Source organism: Furipterus horrens, unplaced genomic scaffold (assembly GCF_987537825.1).
Source record: "Furipterus horrens unplaced genomic scaffold, mFurHor1.1.pri manual_scaffold_4, whole genome shotgun sequence".
In the NCBI taxonomy this organism is placed as follows: Eukaryota; Metazoa; Chordata; class Mammalia; order Chiroptera; family Furipteridae; genus Furipterus; species Furipterus horrens.
The window spans coordinates 113,242,239-113,267,323 of NW_028327174.1; the positions used below are offsets into that span (position 1 = coordinate 113,242,239).

Genomic DNA, 25,085 nt, shown 5'->3' on the forward strand with positions numbered 1-25,085 from the left:
TATCCCAGACATACAAGAGTGGTTCAACATATGAAAATCAATGTAATTTACCATGCTAATAGAGGGAGGAAAATACCTCATGATGTAAGACAAGTACTTGACAAAATCCAATATACTTTCATGATTTGAAAAAAACACCCAAGAACATCTATGACAAACTCATAGTTAACATCATACTCAATGGTGAAACACTGAAAGCTCCCCCCATAAGATCAGAAACAGGGTTCTTACTACTTCTATACAATGTTGTACCACAAGTTCTAATCAGAGTAAGTAGGGAAGAAAAACAAATAAAAAGCATCTAGGTTGGAAAGAAAGAACTAGAACTATCTCTATTTGCAAGTGATCTGATCATGTATATAGAAAACCCCAAGAAACCATCAAAAAAATAAAATAAAGGCAACTAAGCAAGTTCATCAATGGTAACAGCATTAAAGATCAATATGCTGCACACAGTAGGTACTAATTCTGTGAGGGTTTTTTTTTCTTCAGATGTCCAGAGTCCAGTCTTTATTCTGTGGTTCTCTGGAGACAGTTAAAGCCTATGGGGATTTCCTGATTCCTGGACTGCAGCTATGCAGGGTGTTCTGGAACTCGGTGTCTCTATCCTGATTCTCCCTCACATTACTGATATAGTAAAGGCTGGAGCTCCCCTGCTGGGTCAGTTCTCTGATGTTCTGATTTTTGGAGATCAACCTACGGCTTACTCCTCCAGTTTCCCAATGAGTCTCTATAAACACTCGTCTTCCTCTATTTTCTGCTTAGAATACCTAGAATTATTCCTATTTTTCCACTGAACTCTAAAAAATATACAAGATAAGGTTGCCAGGTCAATGGTGATCGAGGCTGCATTTTTTTCTGATGGACTGGGTCTTAAGTGTAAATGAACTACGCAAAAGAAAGTCCAGCCCCTGTCTTGGCTTTTGGGGAGTTGGACCAGTAGTTGCTCCAATGGAAAGGAACAGAAGAAATGCTTCAGAGGAAGTGAGTGAGAAGTTGGCCACATGAAGAGTTACTAGAGAAGGCATTCTATCTCCATTGTATTCCCTGTCCTCCATCAGAACTTTGGCAGTTGACTACAGTTAACAGTCTAAGGAGGAGCTGTTAACATCACACCTGTCACTAGCTACAGCCACCTTCAGAAGGGAAATAGCCCAACTGTGAAAGTACCCTGAACAAGGATGAGAGTGGGGACACAGTGTGAATAGGCAGTGAGTGGATGCCACGTTTGTTGTTGTGCACGATACCTAAGAAATAAGCCTGTTCATTAAAAAAAAAAATATATATATATATATATATACAAAATGAATTCTATTTCTCATGACTATCAAAAAAGGAAAACAAGCCTTGTGAGGATGTGGGGAAATTAGAATTTCTGAGCACTGTAATGGAAATGTAAAATGGTGCAGATGCTGTGGACAAGAGAATGGTGGCTCCTCATAAAGAAAAACAGAATTACAATGTGGTCTAGCAATTCTACTTCTGGGAATATCCTCAAAAAAACTGAAAGCAGTCTCAAAGAGCTATTTGTACACTCATCTTCATAGCAGTATTACTCACAAGAGCGAAAAGATGGAAGCAACCCAAGTTCAATGGATTATTCATCCTTCAAAAGGAAAGAAATTCTGATACACACATGGATGAAGCTTGAGGACATTACTCTTAAGTGAAAATTAGCCAGTTACAACAGGACGAATATTGTACAATTCCACATATAAGGTACCAGCAGTAGTCAAATTCACAGAGATAAAAACTACAATGGTGGTTCCCAGGGACTGGGTATAGAGGTTCAGTTTTGCAAGAAGAAGAAGTTCTAGAAGCCCTGGCTGCTGTGGCTCAGTGGATTGAGCGTTGGCCTGAGAACGAAGTGTCGCTGGTTCGATTCCCAGTCAGGGCACATGCCTGGGTTGCACGCCAGGTCCCCAGTTGGGGGCGCGTGAGAGGCAACCACACATTGATGTTTCCCTCTCTTTCTCCCTCCCTTCCCCTCGCTCTGAAAATAAATAAATACAATCTAAAAAATAATAATAATAATTAAAAAATGATACTTGAGGAAAAAAAAAAGTTCTAGAGATGGATGATGGTAATGGTTGTACCCTGATGTAAATGTACTTAATGCCAGTGAACTATAATGGTTAAGATGCTGAATTTTATGTTATGTGTTTTTCACCACAACTAAAAACATATATATTTTTTAGAGCTCTGGCTGGGTAACTCAGTTGGTTAGAGCATTGTCCCAATACTCTAAGGTTGCGGGTCCAGTCCCCAGTCAGGGCACATACAAAGAACAACCAATGAAAGCATAAGTAAGTGGAACAACAAATCAATGCTTCTCTCTTTCCCCCTCTCTCAAATAAAAAAAAAAAAAAAAATATATATATATATAAATTTTAAAAATCAATTATATTGCTATGCAATAAATCTGAAAATGAAATAAAACTCCATGTACAATAGCATCCAAATTAATAAAATACTTAGGAATAAATTTAACAAAAGAAGTATAAGACTTATACACTGTAAACTATAATATAAAACAACAGTGAAAGAAATTAAAGACCTAAATAAATGGGAAAACAGCCTGCTGTTCAGAGTATTAATACTGTTAAGATAGCAATACCTCCCAAGTTGACCTGCAATTCAGTGGAATCCCTATCAAATATCCCAGCTGATTTCTTTGAGGAAACAGAAGCTAAAGGCAACTAAATTGGAAAGGAGGGGATAAAACTCTCTATTCACAAATGACATGATCCTGTACATTAAAAATTCCAAAGAATCCACAAGAGAACTACTACAGCTAATAAGAAATTCGGCAAGGTTACAGGGTACAAGTCATGTTTCGCAAAAATGAAAAATCCAATCCCCAAATTCACATGTAATTGTATAGGGCCACCAAACTGCCTAAACAATCTTGAAAAAGAACAAAGCCAGAGGACTAACACGTCCTGATTTCAAAACTCACTACAAAGCTACAGAAATCAAAAGACTGTAGTATTCCCCCTTGGCTGCTGTGGCTCAGTGGATTGAGTGTCAGCCTGCAAACCAAATGTCGCTGGTTCGATTCCCAGTCAGGGCACATGACTAGGTTGCACATCAGGTCCCCAGTTGGGAGTGCAAGTGAGAGACAACCACACAGTGATGTTTCTCTCCCTCTTGTTCTCCTTTCCCCTCTCTCTCTAAAAATAAATAAACAAATAAATAAATAATTTTTTAAAAAAATAAAAATAAAGTGATACATTCCAATGTTTAAAAAAAAAAAAAAAAGACTGTAGTATGGCCCTGGCTGGTGTGGCTCAGTGGATTGAGTGCCAGCCTGCAAACCAAGAGGGTGCTGGTTCAATTCCCAGTCAGAGCACATGCCTGGGTTGCAAGCCAGGTCCCCAGTTGAGGGTGTGTGAGAGTCAACCAATCAATGTGTCTCTCACATATCAATGTTTCTCTCCCTCTCTCTCTCCCTCCCTTCCCCTCTAAAAATAAATATATAAAATCTTTTTTTTTAAGGAGTGTAGTACTGGTATAAGGACAAACATATAGACCAATAAAACAGAAAAGAGCCCAGAAATAATCCATCACATATATGTCCAAAAGATCTTTGATAAGGGTGTCAAGTCCATTCAATGGAGAAAGAATAGCCTTTTCAACAAATGGTTCTGGAAAAACTGGACATCCATATGTAAAAGAACGATGTTAAACATTCAAAATGGGTCAAATACCTAAATGTAAGAGCTAAAATTATAAAACTCTTAGAAGAACACATAGGAGAAAAGCTTCGTGACCTTGGATTAGGCAACAATTTTTTAGATATGATACCAAAAGCAAAAGCAACAAACGAAAAAGTAGACAAACTGGACTTTATCAAAAGTAAAAACTTTGTACATCAAAGGACACTACCATCAGAGTAAAAAGGCAAGGGACAGAAGAGGAAAGAATATTTGCAAACCATGTATCTGATAAGAGGTTAATATCTGGAATATATAAAGAACACATAAAACTCTACGACAGAAAAACAAACCAATTCAAAATGCACAAAGAATCTGAATAGACATTTCTCCAAAGATTCAAATGGCACAATAAGCACATGAAAAGATGCTCAACACCACTGTTAGAGAAATGCAAATGAAAACCACAATGAGATACCACTGCACACTCATCAGGATGGCTATATTCACAAACAGGGATACCAACAATGGTTGGCAAAGATGTGAAGAAATCAGAACATTCATACATTGCTGGTAGGAATACAAAATAGTGCAGCAGCTGGGGAAAATAGTTTGATGTTACCTCCAAAAGTTAAACATAGAACTTCCCTAAAACCCAGTAATTCCAACCAAGGAATCTACCCAAGAAAACTGAAAACAGGGATTCAAACAAGTACTTGTACACATGTTTATACCAGTATTATTTACAACAACCAAAAGACAAAAATAACCCACATGTTCATCAATAGATGAATGGATGAACAAAATGTTCCAGTACAATGGAATATTAATCAGCCATAAAAGGATGAAGTTCTGATATATGCTACAACATGGATGAACCTCAATATGATTATACTGAGTGAAAGAAAACAGTCATAAAAGGCCACATATTGTATGATTTCATTCATATGAAATGTCTAAAATAGGCAAATCCAGACAGACAGGTGGTTCGCTGGCAGCACAGGGGATTGCAGTAACTGCTCCTGGGGACAAAATTTCTTTTTGAAGTGATGAAAACGTTCTGGATTTATAGATAGCGGTGACAGCTGCACAACTTCGTAAATATACTAAATTATACACTTTAAAAGGGTGAATCTTAGGGTATGTGAATTTTATCCCAATTTAAAACAAAACAAAATGAAAAGGTTAACATGAAGTACTTGTGAAATAAAAAGTAAGTAATAAATATCTACATTTTCTTTTACTCTTTGGAAAACTCTAGGTGGTCACACCTCAGGCCCAACCACCCTTCAGATATCTCTTCAGGGAGGGACTTGGACTGGTTGGCTCTCCTCACCTTGAGGTGCTGATGCATGCAGTAACGGCACACCTTATGTTTCGTCTCATGCGTCACATTGCTGGAAAAAGGAATAAACCCACATTTTGGCTGCAAAATAAATAAGGAAGAAAAACTGCTTAAGGAGAAATCACGTACCTTTCAGCAGACATAACTCATTACAAGGCAACACTGAGGAGAAGCTGCCAGTGTTAGAAACATCCCCAAAGGAACTGATGCTTCCCTCATCACACTGTGAAAACATCTCTCTGCTGCTAGAGAGTCAGAACTCTCACTGGGAGAACACGGTTCCTCAATTGTTGGGATTGAAAAGTACAACACAGAGTCACTTTGTGTTTTCAAAACAGAACAAGACTGGAAAAACTCCAGGAGTGCAGAGTCGCCCATGCTCCCAGCTCCAAGAAGCATGATTCTCGTTCCCTCTGACAAGAATTTGTGAATAAGAAGGTGCCCATCTAATGGTTGCTAAGCTCCCAGAATGTCTGGAACCCCAGTTCCCTTTTAGAAGTCATGGTTTCTGGGCACGTATAATATATGAGACCTGTGCTTTGCACTGGGGCAATGAAGAACATACCATAATCATTTGTGATGCCCAAGACATTCACCCTCTGATGGGGAAACAGATCATTAGGCTCCATTGAGCACAGAGGCTGTGAGTGCTCAGAGCCAAGGGTATGACCCAGAAATCCCCACCACAGAGATTTGTACAAAGGAGACAAACAACGGCCTGGGACATCTGGGAAGCTTCCTGAGGAAGACCTACACAGCCATACTGGACATTGTACAGCAGAGCTGAAGCTAGTGGCCTGGCTCTTACCCAGCACTCACTTCTCTCCACTAGAAGGGTGATGCCCTTTGTCGCCTCCACTCAGGACTTCTGGTCATGACAAACCAGGGCCTTGAGTGTCACACAGGTTCCTGTGCCTCTGAGGAGGTCTCTACTGAGCAGGACAGAAGCAAAGGAACAGAGTGCCACCCAGTCTGAAGGGCAACCCTCAAACTGGCCTCCTGGACCGCAGCATGCAGTGTCACCACGTTGCCAAGAGGGGATGGCAGGGAAGGTCATGGGGGCCTGGAGAGCTGCACCTTCCAAAGAAAACAGGGAGGGAAGAGCCCTGGCCAAATCCCCATGGAAGTACCTAAATCTGGGGGCCTGGGGAACCATGTCCCTTGGGTCTGGCCAGTGGGAGAAACCAGAGCAGGAAAGTGCAGGGGGCACACATTGAAGGAGAAGGACGCAAGCTGAGTCTCTAGGAGTTGGAGGTCCTAGAGAAGGAGCTGTGAGGCCCAGTGTGAGAAACACAGGAGCTTCTGTGGGAAAGTGTGCTCTAGGCAGGTACCAAGGATTTACAACCTGAACCCACCTCTCCCTTCTCTCCACACCACTTTCCCCTTGACAAAACTTCACCTTGATCTCTACACACAGAATTGGTCGGTGCTCAGCAAAATGGTAGGTCTGAAGCCTGGCTAAATTGGGAAGGCACAGAGCGTAACCACTGAGAGTATCCAGGTCCTTATCACAGCGAGATTCTAGAAAACAGCAAGAAAAATACCTGAGGATTAGTGCGAGATACAAGATGATCCCACACAAACTTGACAAAGTCCTGTTGAGGAAAGGTCAGTCTTGCCTAAAAGGGCTGGCTGTGGCCTCCAGCTCTTAATCCTTGAAGTGTCCTACCTGAGGAATGTTCTGGGGCCTTTGAGTCACATGAATGTAACACTGTGATTCATGATGGGGGTTTGGGTCTCACAATATCAGCTCAACCTCCAGAAGGCTGGAGACTGAGGGCAGCTAGTCAACTGTGTCTGCATGGCCAGTTCCCCCCCCACCCTCCCAAAACCCTGACACTGAGGCTTGGGCAGCCTCCATGCTTGGCATTCCTCCATGTGGTCACAACACTGTTGCTGGAGGAAGGAAGCACCGTTCGCCCAACTCCAGTGGGAAAGGACACCTGGAAGCTCATGCCGGTTTCCCTGGACCTGCCCCTAGTGCCTCTTCAATTAGCTGGTCTTAATCTGTATCCCTTAACTGTGATGAGGTTTAACCATGAAGATAACAGTAAGTTCTATGGGTCCTTCTAGCAAATTATCAGATCCTGAGGTTGTTCTTAGGGATCTCCAAAGGTTCAGTTGTCATCAGAAATGAGGGTGGTCTTGGGGACTGACCCCCAATTCTGTGAGTCCCTTACCCAGAAACTCAGAGAGGTAGGAGGGATCAGCCTCTACCTTTGTCTTGCTAATTCTTTCAGAATACTCAAGCATCGCTATTTCCTTAGTGCTAACTGCTAAAAGCTGTACTGTAGACAGTCACAAAACACAGATGTGGCCTCCAGACCCCAGGTGAAGTTGACTTTCCTCCTTTCACATAACAAACCTGAGTATGAGTCATTATTACTATGGGGAGATAATTCTTATTACTGTTAACTAGTACCAATTTAATTGCTAATTATAAAATAAAATAACAATACTGAACAGCATTACAGCTGGATGGCAGAAGCCTAGGGCAAGTCTCAGTCTTAGTCTAGATGAGGACAACAGAGCCAAGAGCCGGTCCTGCCTTTAATGTGGCTACAACTTCCTTCCCTCTTGTTAGTTGTTTCCAAACACAGAGCCCCGCTCATCAGTGCTCCTTGCACCTGAGGCTCCAAGGCATGGTGCCCTGTTAGCTTTCATTTCCTAATCAAGTAAGGAAAGAATTTTATATTGGCCAGCTGCACACCTGGACTGCCTGGCTGTGCTTTAAGAGGAGGCATATCCATTCTCAATAACACAGACTTCACATCTTTGTCTCTGAGTGTGAAAGAAAAGACTTTGACATGGTTTCTGTTATTAGAGCCACGACCAAGTGTAAGAAGGTACATGAGGTGATAGAGAAGGCATGTGAGGTAATAGGGAGAGATACGTAAGGTGGGGAAAGGTATGTGAGGTGATATGGGTAGGGTATGGAAGGTGAAGGGGTAAAGATACTTGAGGTATGGGGGGAGATATATGAGAAACACAGGAGGTGTGGAAAATATATGAGATGATGAGGGCAGGCACTGCCCACAGAACTCATCTCCTGTCTTCCCCCAAGGGGATCAGCAAGCTGGGTGAATCTCAGCTCTGGGAAAAGGTCCTCCAGCTGCAAACCTGCTAAGGCCTGGCCCATCTTCTGTGGTTTGGGTCTATCCAGGCTTTCCTTTTGACTCCTCCAGGCCTCCCTATGAGCCCACCATCTCTTCCCTAAGTTTCCCCTAAGTCCTTCAGTTTCCTCTTTCTCCCAAATGCGTATTTGTTTTTATTAATTAGTTCTTGGTCATATATTCTCTGCAGTGACCTGGGTATCTGATGCCCAGAACTGTCTTCACGAGCTCTTGAGATTTCTACCCCTGATAAGTTTCTGGCAAAAGAAACTGCATCTACCTAATAAGAGTAATAATGTCAAACACTTTTCAAATGGGATATTTTAAATTACAAAGAAAATTTATAAGTTAGAAACCCTTACCTGGTCTTTCAGACTGTATCTTTAAACAAAGCTGTTTCACAAAATCTAAAGGCAGCTGAACCACTTCCTGTAAGGATAAATACAAAATACTCAGTACGGGGCTGCACAACAATGTGAACGTACTTAATGCCACAGAACCACACACTTAAAGATGGTTAAAATTGTACACTTTATGTAATGCATATTTTAGCACATTAAAAAAAATACTCAGATGTGAACTTCGGCATAAAGCTGTTCTATTTTAAGGACATGTCCAGATGAAACAGAGACATGTGTTTTTCATGCATTCAGAGCAGCTGGTGTCCACAGTGGTGGTGATCAGCAGCATGCCCCACATCACCCATAGTCTCCACAAACCACCTCCTCTGTCTTCACTGAGACCTTGTCCCTGTCCTCATGGTGTCTGCGGACTGCAAAGGAAGGCCTACGGCAGTTCTCTGCCAGCACAACATTCCTCACCAGCTGTCTCCACAGACAACCTGAGGCTTCTCACACTCCCACCTGAGAAACAGCTCAAGGGAAAGGGTCTGAGCAAATATTAACCTCCAAGTGAGACTTCCTGTGTGCTCATTAGCCATATGACTCAAGGTGGTCCAATATGCAGTGCATCTGGGTGAAAAACGAAGAGCAACTTCCCTCCACTTTGCTGTTTCTTTGCAATTTTCTGAAGTAAGTTTTTAATCCATATTGCTCACCATCTTCATCGTGTTTCCAGGGTGACAGATTTCTGACTTCTTCAGAGTCCCAACAGGACACAAGAGACCAGCCTAGAATGTGAATGCCAAGACCCTAAAGTCTGACAGACCATGCCTTCTCCATCCTACCTTGTCCCACCCTGTGGGTCAGCACCAGCCTGTGGCTGACCTGCCCTCAGGCCTGAGGCCATCCTGTCATACAGACATGCTTCTGCAGTCAACCCTGATCCAGTCAATCATTTACTTCCCAGTCTGCTGTGCCAACTTATCTTGTGATTTTGTCATTTACCTACACATGCTATAAAGGGACAAAAAGTGAATTGCTGAAAAGTTAGTTCTGAATTAGGTAAGATGAAAGAATGGAAAAGAGTGGGACTTATAAAAACTTGAAAATTCAAAACTTAGACCATCTCACAAAGCCCAAGTTCTCCTCACTCCACTTAAAAAAACCAAAGGTATGCATTAGGCAGATTGCAGCTAAGGGATGCTGTGTAGGGAAGATAAAGAACTGCATCTAGTTTATCTCTCAAAGAAACACCTAGCCCTACACACTCCAGAGGCAACGCAGGAAGGTCAGGTCTAAGGTCTACCTCCACATAGAAGTTGTGATGCTCTCCAGCTGGGAAAGGAAGTCATGGCCCATGCTGCAACATCAAGGCAGTGACAAAAACGTGGAGAGGAGCAGACGGAATCAAGTTTGGAGTCAAAAGTGGCTCAACTACTCTGACACAGCATCAATGAACTGCTCTGCCTAAGTCCAGTCACCAAGGTAAAAGTAGAACTATTTCTTTAAGCAACTTTAAATTTCTGATTTCATAGTGAGTTCTATTTGTGTTTTAAGTCAGAATAAAATGTTTAAAGTAGGCATCCTTTCTAACATTTGGCTACATTTACCAACCCTTGATTCAGACTCATGAACCATGTAAACCATGTCATGGACAGACAGACAGCACCTACAGAACCCTGGGAAGATGGTGATCATCAGCAGGGCACTTTGTTAGCATCTGCACAAAGTACTAACTTAGGAAAAATTATAGTTAAGACCACACAATTCCTCTCAGGGGAGTGTAACTTGAAAGGTATGGCCCTAATGGCTTCCCTGCTGACAAGCATCTGCCCTCAAAGGGATGAAGGGATGGCTGCAGAAAAAGACAAAGTGCCACCAAGACTGGAGGGGGACTGGGAGGTGAGCAGCACATCTAGTCTTCTAGAAGCTCTCTCAGGAGAATGGCATCCCCTCACTCATCATGTACGGTGGCCTGGCTAATGCTTCCATTATGTCAAGTTAAAGTGGGAAGTTGAGCCCTGACCAGTATGGCTCCATTGGGTGTGTGTTGCCCTGCAAAGCGAAGGGTCGCTGGTTCGATTCCTGGTTGGAGCACATGCCTGGGTTGTGGGTTCAATACCCACTCGGGGTGCCTCCAAGACACAATCTATCAATGTTTCTTTTTCATGTCAATGTTTCTCCCCTTCTCTTTCTCCCTCCCTTCCCTTCTCTCTAAAAATAAGTAAATAAAATAATTTAAAAAAAATTAAAACGATGTGGGAAGTCAAGGCCACCCAGGGACATTCACAAAAAGTGGGTCCACAAAAGTGACGTAAACTTCTAAAATTCCATCAGTGTCTCAACTACTACCAGTATTTAAGATGCAAATAGCTGTAGGCATGAAAGAAAGAGCCTCTTCCCCATTTCCTAACCTCTAGCTCACATGGAGATTGGACCAGACCAGTCCCCAAACCAGCTGGATAGGACTAGTGGCAGACGGGACACAAGAGGTGTGTCTGTCACTCTGTCTGGGCCTCCTGCTCTCACCACTGGGCTGGTCTATATCTTGTCCCAGGCTACAGAGGAGGGAAATGCTCACCAAGGGTCCACTATGCCCTACTTCATGTCAGTGGTCAGAGAAAACACTGGCATTTATACATGCTGGTTTTCCCTGTGCATGGTCTTGTGCAGATCAGAGACTGGCCAGGGCCTCAGTGGCAGTCCCCTGGGGACATCATGTCCACCTGGAGGAAAGAAAGGTTGTATTCACTCTGGTGTTCTTTTCGTGTGGAGGAGGCATGTCAATGAGATGAATGTTCCCAGAATGTGAACTTGCAGCCTCACCTCACATGCCCAGAGCCCCATCCACTGTGGACAAACAGAACCAAACCTGGAGCCAGGGCATGTGTGCCCTGGGTTTAGAGGAACATCCCGATGCTGTTCCCACTTGCCAGGCCATCCTTGGCTGGACCCAAGCTAACCACCACCCTTCCTCCCTGTGACCCTTTCAGGGGAGAGGTCTAGAGCTCCGGATGCTGTGATAAAAGGAAATGCTCCCACCTGGCCAGACAAACACTCTCTCCTCAAGAAGGAAACTGGTATCGGCATACCCACGTTCACTCAAACACCATCAAGGCCAAGAAGCAGGCAGCACCCAGCGCAGGCATCTCAGAGACATGGGGCTCTCACAATTCAACTGGACAGCTAAAGACCTCATTGAGTGTACTGCCACAACCAAGGATGGCCCAGTGACTCTAGCTCCTGTGTTGTCCCTACCACACTGCCTAAGGCTGACCTGTAAAGCAACCAGGATGCTGTGGAAATGACAGACACAACTCTGAGCCAGGTCATCTCTCAGATCAAGTGCTAGAGGAACCAGGGCTGAATCTCAAGGATTCTCAGAGCCCTGTGGTGAGTCTAGCCTGCCTGCTGCATGGTTGGGCCACCCTGTAAAGGGGTCTGCAGCCCTGAGAGTGCCTGGCAGCACTACCCACAGTATATCCTAAGTTTGTCAAAGGACCCTTCTTGGAGGATGTTTTGCTGTCAGAGCCATTTAAATTCTACTTTGCCAAGCAATCCTTAAGCTTCAAAAAAAAACTTTCCTTTAACCTCCTTAGTATCATTTTTCTCAGAATGGACACAAGATACAGTATGTGCAACAAGGAAGCAGTGTTTTCTGTGTTCAAAGTGACAAACCTGCTGGTCTGAATAGGGCTCTGATCTAAGACAAGCAGCAAGGACAGCAGAAGCCTAGCAGCCATCCCAGGTGTGGTCAACAGTTGCTGTGTCTCCCTGCACTGCCCCTCCCTGAGTGTCCAAGTTGCAGACCTCACCTGTGACACGCACTCCTCTCAGGTACCAAGACCAGAGAGAGAGAAAGAGCAGAGAAGACCACCCACATGCACAGGGACCAGGGATACTGTCTGGACCTTACTCCGGAGCCCTCCCCAAGCTGGGTGTCTCCATGAAGGCAGAGTGGAGGAGACTGAGTGTCCTGGCAAGCAGGGGTTTCACATGGTCTCTCTGTACTTCAGGCTTTTCAGCTAGAAAATGGGAAAATACTATCCATTCTACTACCTCTCAGTGCAGCAAATGAGAAACACCTGGAAACTGTGTAACTAATGTGAATAGTTATCATTAAGCACAAAGTTCCAAACTATAATTGAGAAGTTGGTATTTTTGATACAGATCTTGTCCATGAATTTATATTACATAAACATCACTTACCCCACAATGAACACAGTTCTCCCCCAAAAACTCTTTCATGACATTTTTGCCAAAGTCTACTATGTTTTGTAGGTGCTGAAATATTTCTTCTGAGTTCTGTAAAAAAGAAGCACAGGAAGACCTTAATGACCAAGACCTCCAAGGAAGTAGTAGCGTGGACTCTGACACCATCAAGAACCCGTTAAAGGGCTGCCACGTCTGTAGCCACAAACAGAAGAGGATGGCCCTGGACTTGGAAGACTCTTCCACCGAGCCCATCTGAGTTTCTGTGCTCTTGGTCCCCCAGACCCACCTCTGTCTTCTATCCAGGCCCCTGTGGCCCACACCTGTGCCCACCCCCAACCCTGCCAGGAACTCTTATGGGTCCACCAGCAGCCCATGCACACCTTCCGAGGAATTGGACTTTGAAAATCTCTCCTGTCCAAAAATCACTAGCATTTATTTAGACTTTATTCTTCAACCTCTAAATAGAGAATAAAATATTTTATCCCGAGTACAATGTTCTTAAAAGAGCCAACAAGCTGTGAGATTTGGGTGAGACAGGAAGTCAGCGCTGTGTCCCTCCTCTGGCCCGAAGCGACAAGTCCAAAGGGTCTAACACAGGTCTCTCTAAGGGACGAGAGGGCTCTTCTCATCACAGTCAGGTCAGAAGTTGCCTGACATATGGCTTGAGCTCTAGAAAGGTCCTGACCTGAGCTGCCATCTGCACCTGTTACAGGTGCAGACCAGAGCCTGAGTCCTGGGGCACTGCAGTGTGACTGCATGCGAATGAAGCCCAACAGAAAAGCCCAGAACACACCCAGTGGCTCCATACAGCTGTGGTCACTGAGCTTCTGACAAAAAGCTCTTTTTGATAACAGAATTACCACACAATTCCCCACTGGTAACGCAGCTGGTATCACACCATGCCATTTATATAATAAATAAAGGCAAATTGTTGCCTTGGAGGACACTGCCTCAATAAAACAAAATAGGAAAAACTGACAGAGGCATCTAGGGAACTCCGGCCCTTCACTGAATCTGGGCTCTGCAGATACTACATGGGGAAGGAGGGGGCTAGAGGCAGCCTTGCAGATGGTTCTAGTTTCCACTTGGAGTCCACAGAAACACAGCACCCTGCACAGTTCTCTTTAGCACCTGAGGAAGGGCGACCCTCCATTTGTGTCCTCCTGTCTTTTGCTATCCTTCTCTACACTGCAAAAAACACCCCCATATCTCATGGCAGCAGCCCCCTTGCTTTCTTCCACAAACCCCTCTTCTCTTTCTATGCAGCTAACCACTGAGTGTGTCCTTCACTTCCACCGCTGGCTACCACCAGTGCCATAAGCAGTCACCTCCCCTCCCTTTCTGGCTGTCTCCCCCTAACTCAAATGAAGCAGTGAGGCACCCCTCCTATACAATGATCTTCTGCCCAATTTCCACTCACCACCCAACCACCCATGCCCCATCCCCACTGTGAGGGCAGTCACCTACCCCCTAACCCCACTCCTGCCTTTCCTCCCCTTTTAAGATAAGAGCCTGTGCTTTGGAGCAGAGCTCACACCAGCTCCTGTGCTTCTCTCCCTCCCCCCAGGACTACAAAAGAGGAAGGGTTCCATAAGGCTCTCCTAATTGACCCCTGCAACCACTGAGGTTTAGATAAACACTAGTGACATCCCACTCCAGGTAGAGACACACTGTAACTCAGTTGTCAGTAGGTGTGCTACAGAACAGCAACAGCTTTCTGAGGGTATCCACAGTACTTTGCTTGGATGACTCAGCAGATCTGAACTGCCTGTTGTGACTTGTAACACTGGGCAGCATCACAGGCTTTATTTTCATAGATACAATTCCAAAAATGGGAAAACACAGGCGGTAGGGTGTAAGGAAATCACCACAGGAAAGCTGAGACCTGGTCTTGCGGGTCCTGGACAACCAGGAAGGCTCTTGGAACTGAACAGGGTGACTCCCAGCTCAGCACCCAGGGACTCACCACAGCAACCCACAGTGACCCCAGCAAGTCAAAGCACTGCATCTGAAGGAATCAGGGACACACCACTTTCTGCACTGAATGCCTGTGTCATGTTTAAATTTCTACAGTTAGCATTAATGTTTCTATAACACAAATAAAATCAAAGTTTTCTTAAGTAATTGCTTCAAGGACTGGAAGTCAAATCACACAGATCTTACCTTCTTCCTGTTAGGAGGAAACTTCAGAAAACGCAGTACTATACAACGCTATTGGAAAATAAAAACAAAGTCTCATTAGTATGAGCCCAAAGCCCAGGGAGAAGGGTGCATGGCTGTGAAGAAGGCTGCTCAGGCCGCTTGGGGGCTGTCTTCAGCAGCTTAGAGGTCACAAACTCCATAGACAGCCCATTAGCGTGAAATACCCAGTGCCTCCAGGGAGGGGGCCCAGCACTATGTCACACATATTACCAGGAAAACATGTGCCCTCTGACCTAGCCAGTGTACTCCTTGGAATTTATCATGAGGAAATAAAGATGTACAAAAGATTTTAGCTACTCATATAAAAGTACTGTTTATACTTCTAAATAAAATGGAAAAACAACCTAAATGTCCATCAATACCGAGATGGTTAAATACAGGGGGACACATTCCAGACTGTGGAATACAGTGCCATCACTGACAAAAAAATAGGAATTTCTTTATTTACAGATACAGATGAAAAAGGTCATAGACTAGGACTTATAGAATGTGCCCATTTTTATATATAATTACACGTGTATGTGTATATATATGTACACATATGTGTGTGTATATGTGTGCATATATCATTGTGTGTGTATTAGATGAGGTCTGTCTGGAAAAAGTCCAGCCATAGTTAATACAAAGAGAATGGTTTGCTCGACATCAATGTAACCTGGAAGCCAAGGAGAGTGGACTGGAATGTGCATGCGTGAACAATGATGACTTCACTGTACTAGTCAGTGGGGGGCGGTAGACACCATTGAGTGAGTGCGTGTACTGTGTGGCCATCACAGTCAAATGACTGAGGAGCAGAGCAACAAATCTTCATCAAATTTTATGTTAAGCTTGAAAATTCCTTCTCAGAAACTATCAGGATGATTCAGAAGGCTGCAGCTATGGGTAACTGGTGATTGGCAGCTTCATCATGACAAAGCAGCTGCTCATGCATCATGTCTCCTACAGAGTTCTTTGGCGAAATATCAAATCACCCAGATGACTCACCCCCCTACAGCCCCAGATTTGGTGCCCTGTAACTTCTGGCTTTTGTCAAAACTAAAATCACCTTTGAAAGGGAAGAGATTTCAGACCGTCGATGAGATTCAGGAAAATACAACAAGGTACCTGATGGTGACTGGGAGAACTGTGTGAGGACCCAAGGTGCCTACTTTTAAGGGGACTGAGGCGTCACTGTCCTATGTACAATGTTTCTTGTATCTTGTATGTCCTTCAATAGATGTCTCTATTTTTCATAGTACATGGCTGGATACCTTCCAGAAAGACCTAATATTTATGAGGATGATGTACAGGTACACTTTTATATGCGTGATATTCAAAAGCAGGTAAGACAAAGCTGGTGATCACTCCTCAGGCAGGTGGAAAGGTCCCTGAGAAAAGTTATAGAAGGGGCTGGTTATGGGATTATGGGTCCATGTACTTTTGTAATAATCAAACCACAGATGCATGTATAATCTCAGCACTGTTCTGTAGGCTTGTTACATTTCATTCTTAAAAGTATGTAAAATAAAAATGTTTAAATATAGCATGTGAACACTCATTTTGTACTAAATGTTTGAAAGGACTTCAGCACAGGTAACAGCATCTCTAGGCAGCAACAATTGGGATAACAAATTTTTTTTTAAACATTTATCTTATTGACTTCCAGCCAAGGCGGAGACCTATACTGACACGCTCCATCTCCCTCCACAACTAAGAAGGAATACATCTACCACAAAACCAGATATAATCAGAAGTTCCAGAAAATAAAGCTACATGGAAATCCAATGTATGAAGTTAAAAAGAAGTGGTTCTCGTCTGCAAGGGTAGGAGGGGAGAAGCTGGGCCAGAGAGGTCAAGCTGTGCTGGCGGTGGCAGCAGTGGCGATGGCGGGAAGGCTGTAAGCACAGACACCTGTATTTAAAAAGAGGCAAGAAACACCTGGGGAGCACCCCGGCTGCAGACGAGACCCCTCAGCTCGTGATTCTAATGCCGGGGAAGGCAGACCTCCATTGCCTCAGACTGTGAAGGCCGGAGGGGGCGGAAATGGAGGAAGAAGCTCCCAGTCTCTCAGCAGAGAGTGAACGACAGGAATCCATCTTGGACCCCCACCCCCACACAAAACGCCACAGTGTGGTGAGAAGGGTTGCCCTGTAGTGATGAGTGCACAGGACTCCACCCCCTATAGCATAGGTGTGACAGCACTGCCCAAGAAGCAAAGGCAAACACAAAACTGTCAGGATGGCACAGATCATGATAGAGATCTCAGTGACTCAGCTGACAGCCAGCAAATATCTGATCTAACAGATCAGCAGACAGAAAATCTTTCTGAGGCACAGTTCTGAGCTTTGTTTATAAGAATGCTTACAGACCTGACAGCAGATATTAAAACAAGATGGGGAAGGAATGAAGGCTAGTCCTGCTGAAATGAATGAAAACACATACGAAAGAAGTGGTGAGGGAAAGAAAACCAGGGATCAAATCAACAAATCAGAACATAGGGAAGAAACAAACAGTCAACCAGTGCAGAAAGAGGAAACAAAAAGTGAGGGAAATGAGAAGAGGCTCAGAAACCTATGGGACAGTTATAAACGGGCCAACATCTGAATCATAGGGTTGCCGTAAGATGAAAAAGAACAAGAAATTGAAATATTATGTGAAAAAATAATGAAGCAGAACTTCCCTAACTTGGGGACGAAAATAGACTTACAGGTCCAGGAAGCACAGAGAGTTCCAAAAAAACTGGACCCAGGGAGAATTACATCAAGACGCATTATCATCAAAATGTCAAAAAGTAAGGATAAAGAGAGAATATTAAAAGCAACAAGAGAGAAGAAGAGAATTACACACAAAGGGGTCCCAATAAGACTATCAGCTGATTTCTCAAAAGAAACTCTGCAGGCAAGAAGGGACTGGCAAGAAATATTCAAAGTAATGAAAATCAAAAACCTACAACCACAATTACTCCATCCAGCGAAGCCGTCATTCAGAATAGAAGAGCAGAGAAAGTGCTTCCAGGACAAAGTAAAATTGAAGGAGTTCATCAGATCCAAATCACTGTTATATGAAATGTTAAAGGTACTTGTTTAGGAGAAAGAGGATCAAAACTATAAACATGAAAATGAAAACTGTATCACAACAACCAACAACAGAAGCTAGGGAATCGAAACAAAGGCAAACCTAGTAGGCAACGAGAGGGGGAAAAGAATTGTAGGTATGGGGAATATATTGGGGGGAGTTCAGCTGGGAGGGAGGGAAGGGGAGGGAGATGGTACAGGAATTAAGAAGCATAGTAGGAGAGAGTAGAGTTAGATAGGAAGATGTTGAGAAGAACTATATTCACAACCAATGGGCATGGACTAAGGGGCAGGGGGACAACGGGAGGGAGGCGGTTCACTTGGGTGAAGGGGAACAAAGGGAAAAGAAATTGGGACAACTGTAATAGCATAATCAATAAAGCATATTAAAAAAACATTTATCTTATTGTTCATCCTTTGGGGATATATATATTTGAGACTAGAGGAAGGGAGAAAAAGAGAGAGAGAAACACCCATGTGAGAGAGAAATATTGATCAGTTGCCTCTATCTGTGCCCTGACTGGGGACCAAACTCACAACCCAAGCAGGTGCCCTGACTGAGAATTGCACCCACAACCTTTTGGTGCATGGGACGATGCTCCAACCAAGCCACACCAGCCAGAGCAACAATTTTTTTAAGTCCTGCTTATTTGGGTTTTCCAATTTTTATAATATTCATATAATATACAAGAATGAAAAAAATAACTTTTTAAACAAGTAGAGCCTTTGACGCTGCCATTCTCCAAGGAAATAACCTGGAGATGCTGTGGAACCTCAGTAGCCACGCAGACTCATTCCAGTTGGATGACTTCGGAAACCAGTCCTACACACAAAAAGTGTCAAGCAGAGAGCTAACTGAAGTCAGGGAGCTGGGCTGGGCCCAGAAAAAAGCCATGAGCAGCAGGAGGAGGGAGACAAGGGAGCCTTGTGACCTGGGTGGGCAACTGAGAGGCTCAGAAAGTATAGCTTTCTAAACCAAAATGTGCTTGAGAGCAAGGAATGCCCCATGGAGACCAGAACCTTCTTCTGCCCAGGCCACAGCCCCTCTGGTACGTCCTACCCAACTCAAAGAAAACACACGATCCTCTCAAAACCTGGAATACCTGTCGCCTGCTTGGCCCCAAGCCCAGACTTGGGGAAGCCAATGTTGACAGTATGCCAGTATCACTATCTCCTCCCATGTCCAGGCACATGTCAACACTCAATCATGGGCATCAACCGGCCAAAGATCATTTCCATGGAACTACAATTCCATCAGAATTCAAGGAAAAATAGAAGATAATATGCAGAAATCCTAATTCAAGACAACTTTCCAGAGACTCGGTCCCCAAAAGTGCACTAACTCCTAACTTGGACTCCACCATTCTGTTCAAGACCTGCCAAGAAATTCTGAGTGTCATATTGTATCTGCTTCAGGAAAACTGCATTCTCTCCTGACCCATTTATCACCCAAAAACTGTCACCAGAAACGACCGTCCGCCCCAGGGAGCTGAGTGTCAGCCTGAGAGCTAGTCCCCACAAACACGAGTACTCAGTTGGTACACCTATTCTGGAAGGTGAGCGCCACCTGCCCCTGGTGAGGGCCTGACCAGGCTGGGTTGGCAGCCCCAGGACATGCCAGCCATGGAGCCAGCAACACGCATTCAGATGGACAGCAGAAATAGGTGAGAAATCAATCTTACCAGTCCCATTGACAGAAAGACACCATTAGTCCAAGGGCCACCCACAGCAAAAGGGCAGGACTGCTTCAGCAACCCACGAGGAGATGCCCAGGAAGGAGTTGGGACTGCTGCCCAACCCAGTAAGCACCAAGGCTCTGCCATCTCACCAGGTCTCAACCAGTTGTGAAAAAACTCCTTTCCTTTTAAAACGAGTACCTGAAAGCAGATGTTCAAAATATACCTCCTTCTTAATGTCTAGGACAAATTGTAAAGAAAGAGAAGAGAAAGGGGTGAGATTAAGAACATAATGAGGGTTTCTGCAGAGCCTGGGCTGGACCGCTCTTCTCCACAGCAGGACAGGGAAGCATGACACACTCATTTACACCTAGAAACACTAGATAAGACTCAGTGATTTTAACAAGCTGAAAAAGCCACTGAATGCAGAAATGAAACATATAAACACACGCACATTAAACAACCTCAAAACATACAGTTAAGGGTCCAATGTGTTACTTATAAAAGCAGCAGAAAGCATTCAGTGCTGGAGGGTCCCAGGTGTGGCAGGTAGGGGGTGGGCCCACGAGAGATGCCTCTGATCCAATCTAAGAACTCATCAAGTCATCAAAACACCAAGATGTCGGGCAAAGCATGGCTCGAAACAGCTCTAAAAGCACAACCTTGAGAATGTCTGACAGCACACGATCAGGGACTCTAGCCCCTCAAGTGCTCTGCAGCCCTGGAGATGTGTGTGAAAGATTTTCTACAGATTTAGGCTGTAAGGTTGAGTGAAAAAGTAGAAAACAAAAACAGTCACATAGAATTCCTAAGTACCCAATGAAACCATATAATGAATGGAAATGCACCAGAGTGTTAACAAAAATTATTATTTTTGTATGAAAAATACTGGGTGCTTTTTACTTTCTTCTAATATTCTATATTTTCTGGAGCAATGGGAGGATGCAATAGTTGTTATTAAATAAAAATAAAAGACACCAAAAACCAATATATTAAAAGGGATAACTGCCCATCTGAAGCCAGAGGGGGGATCTGTAGGTGGAATTAAAGGTTTCAGGATCTCCTCCTGGAAAAGACCAAGGGAAAGGCCACCCATGACCTGAGGGCACCCCTGCACTGGCAGGCTCACAGCCTCGCTGTTGCAGAACAGGCCTAACCTTCCATTAGGATGATGAAATGACCCAGAACAGGGGCCTAAGAAGAGCCCAGGGAATCAAAGATCAGGCAAATTTTAAGGGAAAGGGAGAGAAAGGCAAACACAACAGCAGAAGGAATGGCAACCTTGTGGTGCTGCCCTGGACATCCGAAATGGCTCAGGATGTTTCTCAGTGAGGCTGCCTTCTGTAGTCACCCCACTGCCCACAGCCTGTGACATAACACCTGGCCACGTCACTTGCCTTTGGTGCCCACACCAGAAATGCACCCCAGGGCTCACAGTAAGATTGGGAAACAAGGGGTGGCACAAGAGGTGGGACTTGGCGATGGGTGGACAGCCTCAGACAAAATAGATGACCGAGACAAAACATCTCACAGAGGAAAGCCCAGGACTCCCTATGGAGACCCCTTTCCTTCCCGAAGCTTTGGTAGCCCCATCTGGACCGACACCTGCTGCACAGCTGAAGCAGATGTAGACAGAATCTGTGAGGTGGAGATAGGACAGTGGTGGTGTAATTTCAGGTGACATGTGGAAGGATATTCAGGGGCTGAAGCAGAAGAGAAGCTTGGGTGGTCCCTGAAGGGATGAACAATGTGACAGCCAGAGGAGAAGCAGACGATTTGTAAAGATAAACCAAAGTGCATGGAACACACAGTGAGTCTTTCAGGAGCTATCAAGGCCCCAGACCCTCCCATGGAGCAGGTATACAAACACACACCATGAGGCGCTAGGGGACCCGGAGTTGCAGTCTCATTCTTCTTCTGCAGACACAGAAACTTTCCTGATAAACAGGTCCACTTCTGTCCTGAGTTCTGACCAAGGAGGAGAAAGGGGAGCCATGGCACCTTGGGAGACCAAGCCTAGCAGGCAGACCCCTGCATGCTAGGAAGGCAGAGCTCAGTGCTTGCCAAGGCCTGAGCTGGAAACCACCCAAGGAAACTCAGGTGGGAAATAACAAATCCTAGCCATTCAACTGCAGGTGATCCCAGGAATAAACAGACAGGAGCTATATGCAAAGCTCTCCGATGACATCTTCTCAAGAAAGAAGTCACATCGGCTGTATCAACCTGTACAGATAATATTAAAAATCTCAAATGCAGAATTAATTACTTGTTTAAAAAATACTGGAGGCAACAAAAAGTTAAGACTCTTTCAACTAGATTGAGGAGAAAATTAAAGAAGGGAGGGGTCCAGGACCTGGTGAAAGTCATATTAAAAAAAAATACCAAGAACAGAACAACTCTTATTTGCTTCCAACATGTACATGATCTACAAACCAGAAACCCTAAAACACAAGAGACAAAGGAAACAGTCAGACTGTTCCCTGACTACTGGAACCTCACATCTTCAGGAACCAGACAAACACCGCAGGGCATCAAAAACACCAACCCCATAGAATCTTAGGGTATAAAACCTGAAAGATCAGACATGAGCAGCTTCCTTTATGCTTTTGATAAGTGACCTTTGCTGGCAGGTCTTTCATATTACCTCTGTCACAACAGCTTAGTGTCATGAAGGGAAGGAGCCACTGTTTGCCCTGCACCCCATAGGGGAGGGCAGCTCAAGGCCTGGTGACAACTCTCTCCCTGGCCTGACCCTGCCAACTTCCACCACTGGAGGACACTTAAGAGATCAAATTACAAACCAGACTTACAATGACCTTCACAGGACAGGACACTGAGCCAAGCCAATAAGATAAAGGTGAAGAACGATAAGTTGCCAATGTGAAAGCCATGACACCACAAAGACAGAAATCCTAGCAGCACATGAGAGGGCAGCCGTAGGCTTCACTAAGCACAGCTCAGAGTGAGCAGAAGTGTGACATGGCCACCAGAAGAGGTGACAGAACCCTCACTTGCCCACAAGGGAAATGCCCTTGCCCAAGACCTTTCATGAGGTCAGTGCCTAGACCTCCCGACACCCACTGGGGCACAGTGCCAAGCTGGTCAAAGCCTTGGAGCACCTGACACGGTTGGCACCAGGCCCAAGGGCTAGTGCCTGGGAAAGGGTTAAACTGCACTGCTGGACCCAAGGGTGCTGAGCACCAAGTTGAGGGTGACAGACACAGGATGCCTAAAGGGCCACGGGGAAGCTGATAGCAACCTGCCAGAAACTGGTCTGCCATTAGGGTCTCACACTGTCCTTTCTTACTGCTCAGCCCTGAGCACACCCCCTATGCCACAGCCTGCACTTAGCTCTTCCTTCTCAAGGCCCCCTTTTACAAGTCCCATGCTCCTCAACACTGCTGACCCGCCAGCCTGGAAGGCTGTCTGTCTCTCATCTCATGATCCTGCAGTGCAGATGCCAGGCCCCAGGACTGGCTGAAGCATGCAGGATTCTGAAACTGGAGAGTAGAGTACAGACTAGTCACTTTTTAGGGACCTTTCAATTTGAAAATAAATGATGTCCTCTCCAAGAGAGTGACTGTCTCCTCATCTGGAAAAAAGGTGGCGAAGGCAGCTCTCTACCTTGGAATGAAGGAGGTGGGTTTGGGGAGTTCACCCGCAGGCAAGGGAACCCTTGTGTTCAGTCATCCACCTCTCTCTATCCCACTTGCACACACATCCTCTGCATAGCACAGACCTAAAAGGCCACCCTCCAGGACTCTCTACTCCTCCTGGTCCTCTTGGCCCAGGCAAAAAACAAAGGCTTCTTCATACCCAAGGGGCACAGTCCTTTCCTACTTAGTGCTTTCACTTAGCAGAAACATTTTCTTATAACCACAATAACCCAACAACAAAAAAGACTCATGCTGGAATATCCCATGCTTCACCTGACCTTGAAACACAATGGAGCCCAGCAGACTGCACAGAGAAGAACGGCTTCAGGTTAAGGTGTGTCCATCATTAATTCATCTAAAGATCTTAAGCAAAGCCTATTATCTCAGTTTCCTGAGTGTGCTAATGGACAACAAAATGCAAAGGCAGAACATAAGGGCCACCTGGGTGACTGCAACTTACCCTACAGGTGACCCAGTGCACCTAGCACTGGAATGGCACAGCAAGGCACCACTCAGGGCCTGCATCATCCAGTAAGAGCTCTTGGACTGGGTCAGGGCTCTTAACCTCACTTGCCAGGTATAACTTGTCCAGCTCCTGCTCACCTCATGCTCACCTCATCTTTCTGGCAACTCCACAAAGAGAGTTCTGTTATGAGTTCACTTTGCTGAAGCAGAAATGGAGCCTGGGACAGGCAGTGGCAGAACTGGGATTCTGCCCTGTTCTGTGTGGCCCCAACTCCCATGCTCTTAACCTCTCTCTCCCCAGCCCACCACATTCCTGTATCTTGTAGCAGACTGCAGGATGTCAGAGAGATCAGGGCCTTCACAGAAATTCACAAGCTTCTCTTCCTGGAATCATCTCCCTGGGAGTCCTTACAGCACTTCCTGAAATTCTCACCCTCATTTAAGAAAGTGAGGAGTAAGAACAGGAGAAGAAAGGGAAATTCTTTCAATTTTTCAAAAGAACCCATGGGCAATGCTCCATTATTGTCGACAGCAGCAGCATAACCGCAATTCTGGGTCCCAGAGACCTAACTTTCTCGGTGCTGAGCGGTAAAAAGCACCCCGAGCACTTCACTCATTCCTCCAGACCCTCCATCCCTGCCGGCGACTTCCGGGAGTGCAACCTCCGCCCCACAGCAGCGAAACTGTCCAAGCCCGCACGGCGCCCATGGGAAGCCAGGGTGGGTGCCTGCAGGGTAAGACACTAACCAGAGGGGTGGTGACGCTGGGGTAGCATGGAATTCACTCCGGGAGAGGGGGATGACCCTGGGGATATGCGAAACAGACCCTAGGGGTGGGCGATGCTGGGGGGACGCGGAACGAACCGGGAGCGGGGGTGATACTGGGGGACGCGGAAACGACCCGGGTCGGGGGTGGTCTGGGAAGACGTGGAACCGCTATGGACTGAGGGGTGCTGGTGGGGGGCACGCGCAAACGACCCGGGGCCGGGTGAGGATCACGGACCAAACCGACCGTCTGTTGCTCACCTGCGTGTGGGCCACAACAAGGCTCTTGTTGCCTTCGCCGTGGTACCCCCATTCATTCTCGTCCATCTTCCCTTTATCCATCCCCCAGTGCAGCCCTGCCGCCTCGCAAGGCCGCGAGCTGGGGGTCGCCAATCCGCCTGGATACCGGCCGCGCCGTGGTCGTCCGAGGAGCAACGTCTGTCAGCCACCGCCTACGCTGGACTCCGCCACCCCGGATTCGCAGGCGCTGCCGCCGGAAGCCACGCCCCCTACACCTGCCATGACGGAGCCGGGCAACTTCCGGGCTTGAGTCCACTTCTCCTCCATTGACCACGGCCGTGGATGGGCCAACAACCATC

At 45.5% G+C, this 25,085-nt stretch overlaps 2 protein-coding genes across 3 annotated transcripts in view; both read right to left on the minus strand.

Moving 5' to 3' along the window:
* The window catches only part of IPPK (inositol-pentakisphosphate 2-kinase), a 56,536-nt gene extending 31,592 nt beyond the window's left edge, over nt 1-24,944 (minus strand). Inside the window, exons 1-6 of one of the 2 annotated variants that reach the window (XM_090273938.1) lie at nt 24,748-24,943; nt 14,834-14,881; nt 12,665-12,760; nt 8,477-8,543; nt 6,401-6,522; nt 4,993-5,082 (exon numbers count right to left, since the gene is read on the minus strand). In XM_090273938.1, the coding sequence (XP_090130064.1) occupies nt 4,993-5,082; nt 6,401-6,522; nt 8,477-8,543; nt 12,665-12,760; nt 14,834-14,881; nt 24,748-24,828 (504 nt within the window). In that variant the 5' untranslated portion in view covers nt 24,829-24,943. Of the gene's footprint in view, nt 1-4,992; nt 5,083-6,400; nt 6,523-8,476; nt 8,544-12,664; nt 12,761-14,833; nt 14,882-24,747 lie in introns of both variants that reach the window. The other variant, XM_090273939.1, reaches the window with a different exon arrangement.
* BICD2 (BICD cargo adaptor 2) overlaps nt 24,928-25,085 on the minus strand; it is a 71,225-nt gene continuing 71,067 nt past the window's right edge. Inside the window, exon 8 of the mRNA XM_090273937.1 lies at nt 24,928-25,056. Within this exon, the coding sequence (XP_090130063.1) occupies nt 24,928-25,056 (129 nt within the window). The remainder of the gene's footprint in view (nt 25,057-25,085) is intronic.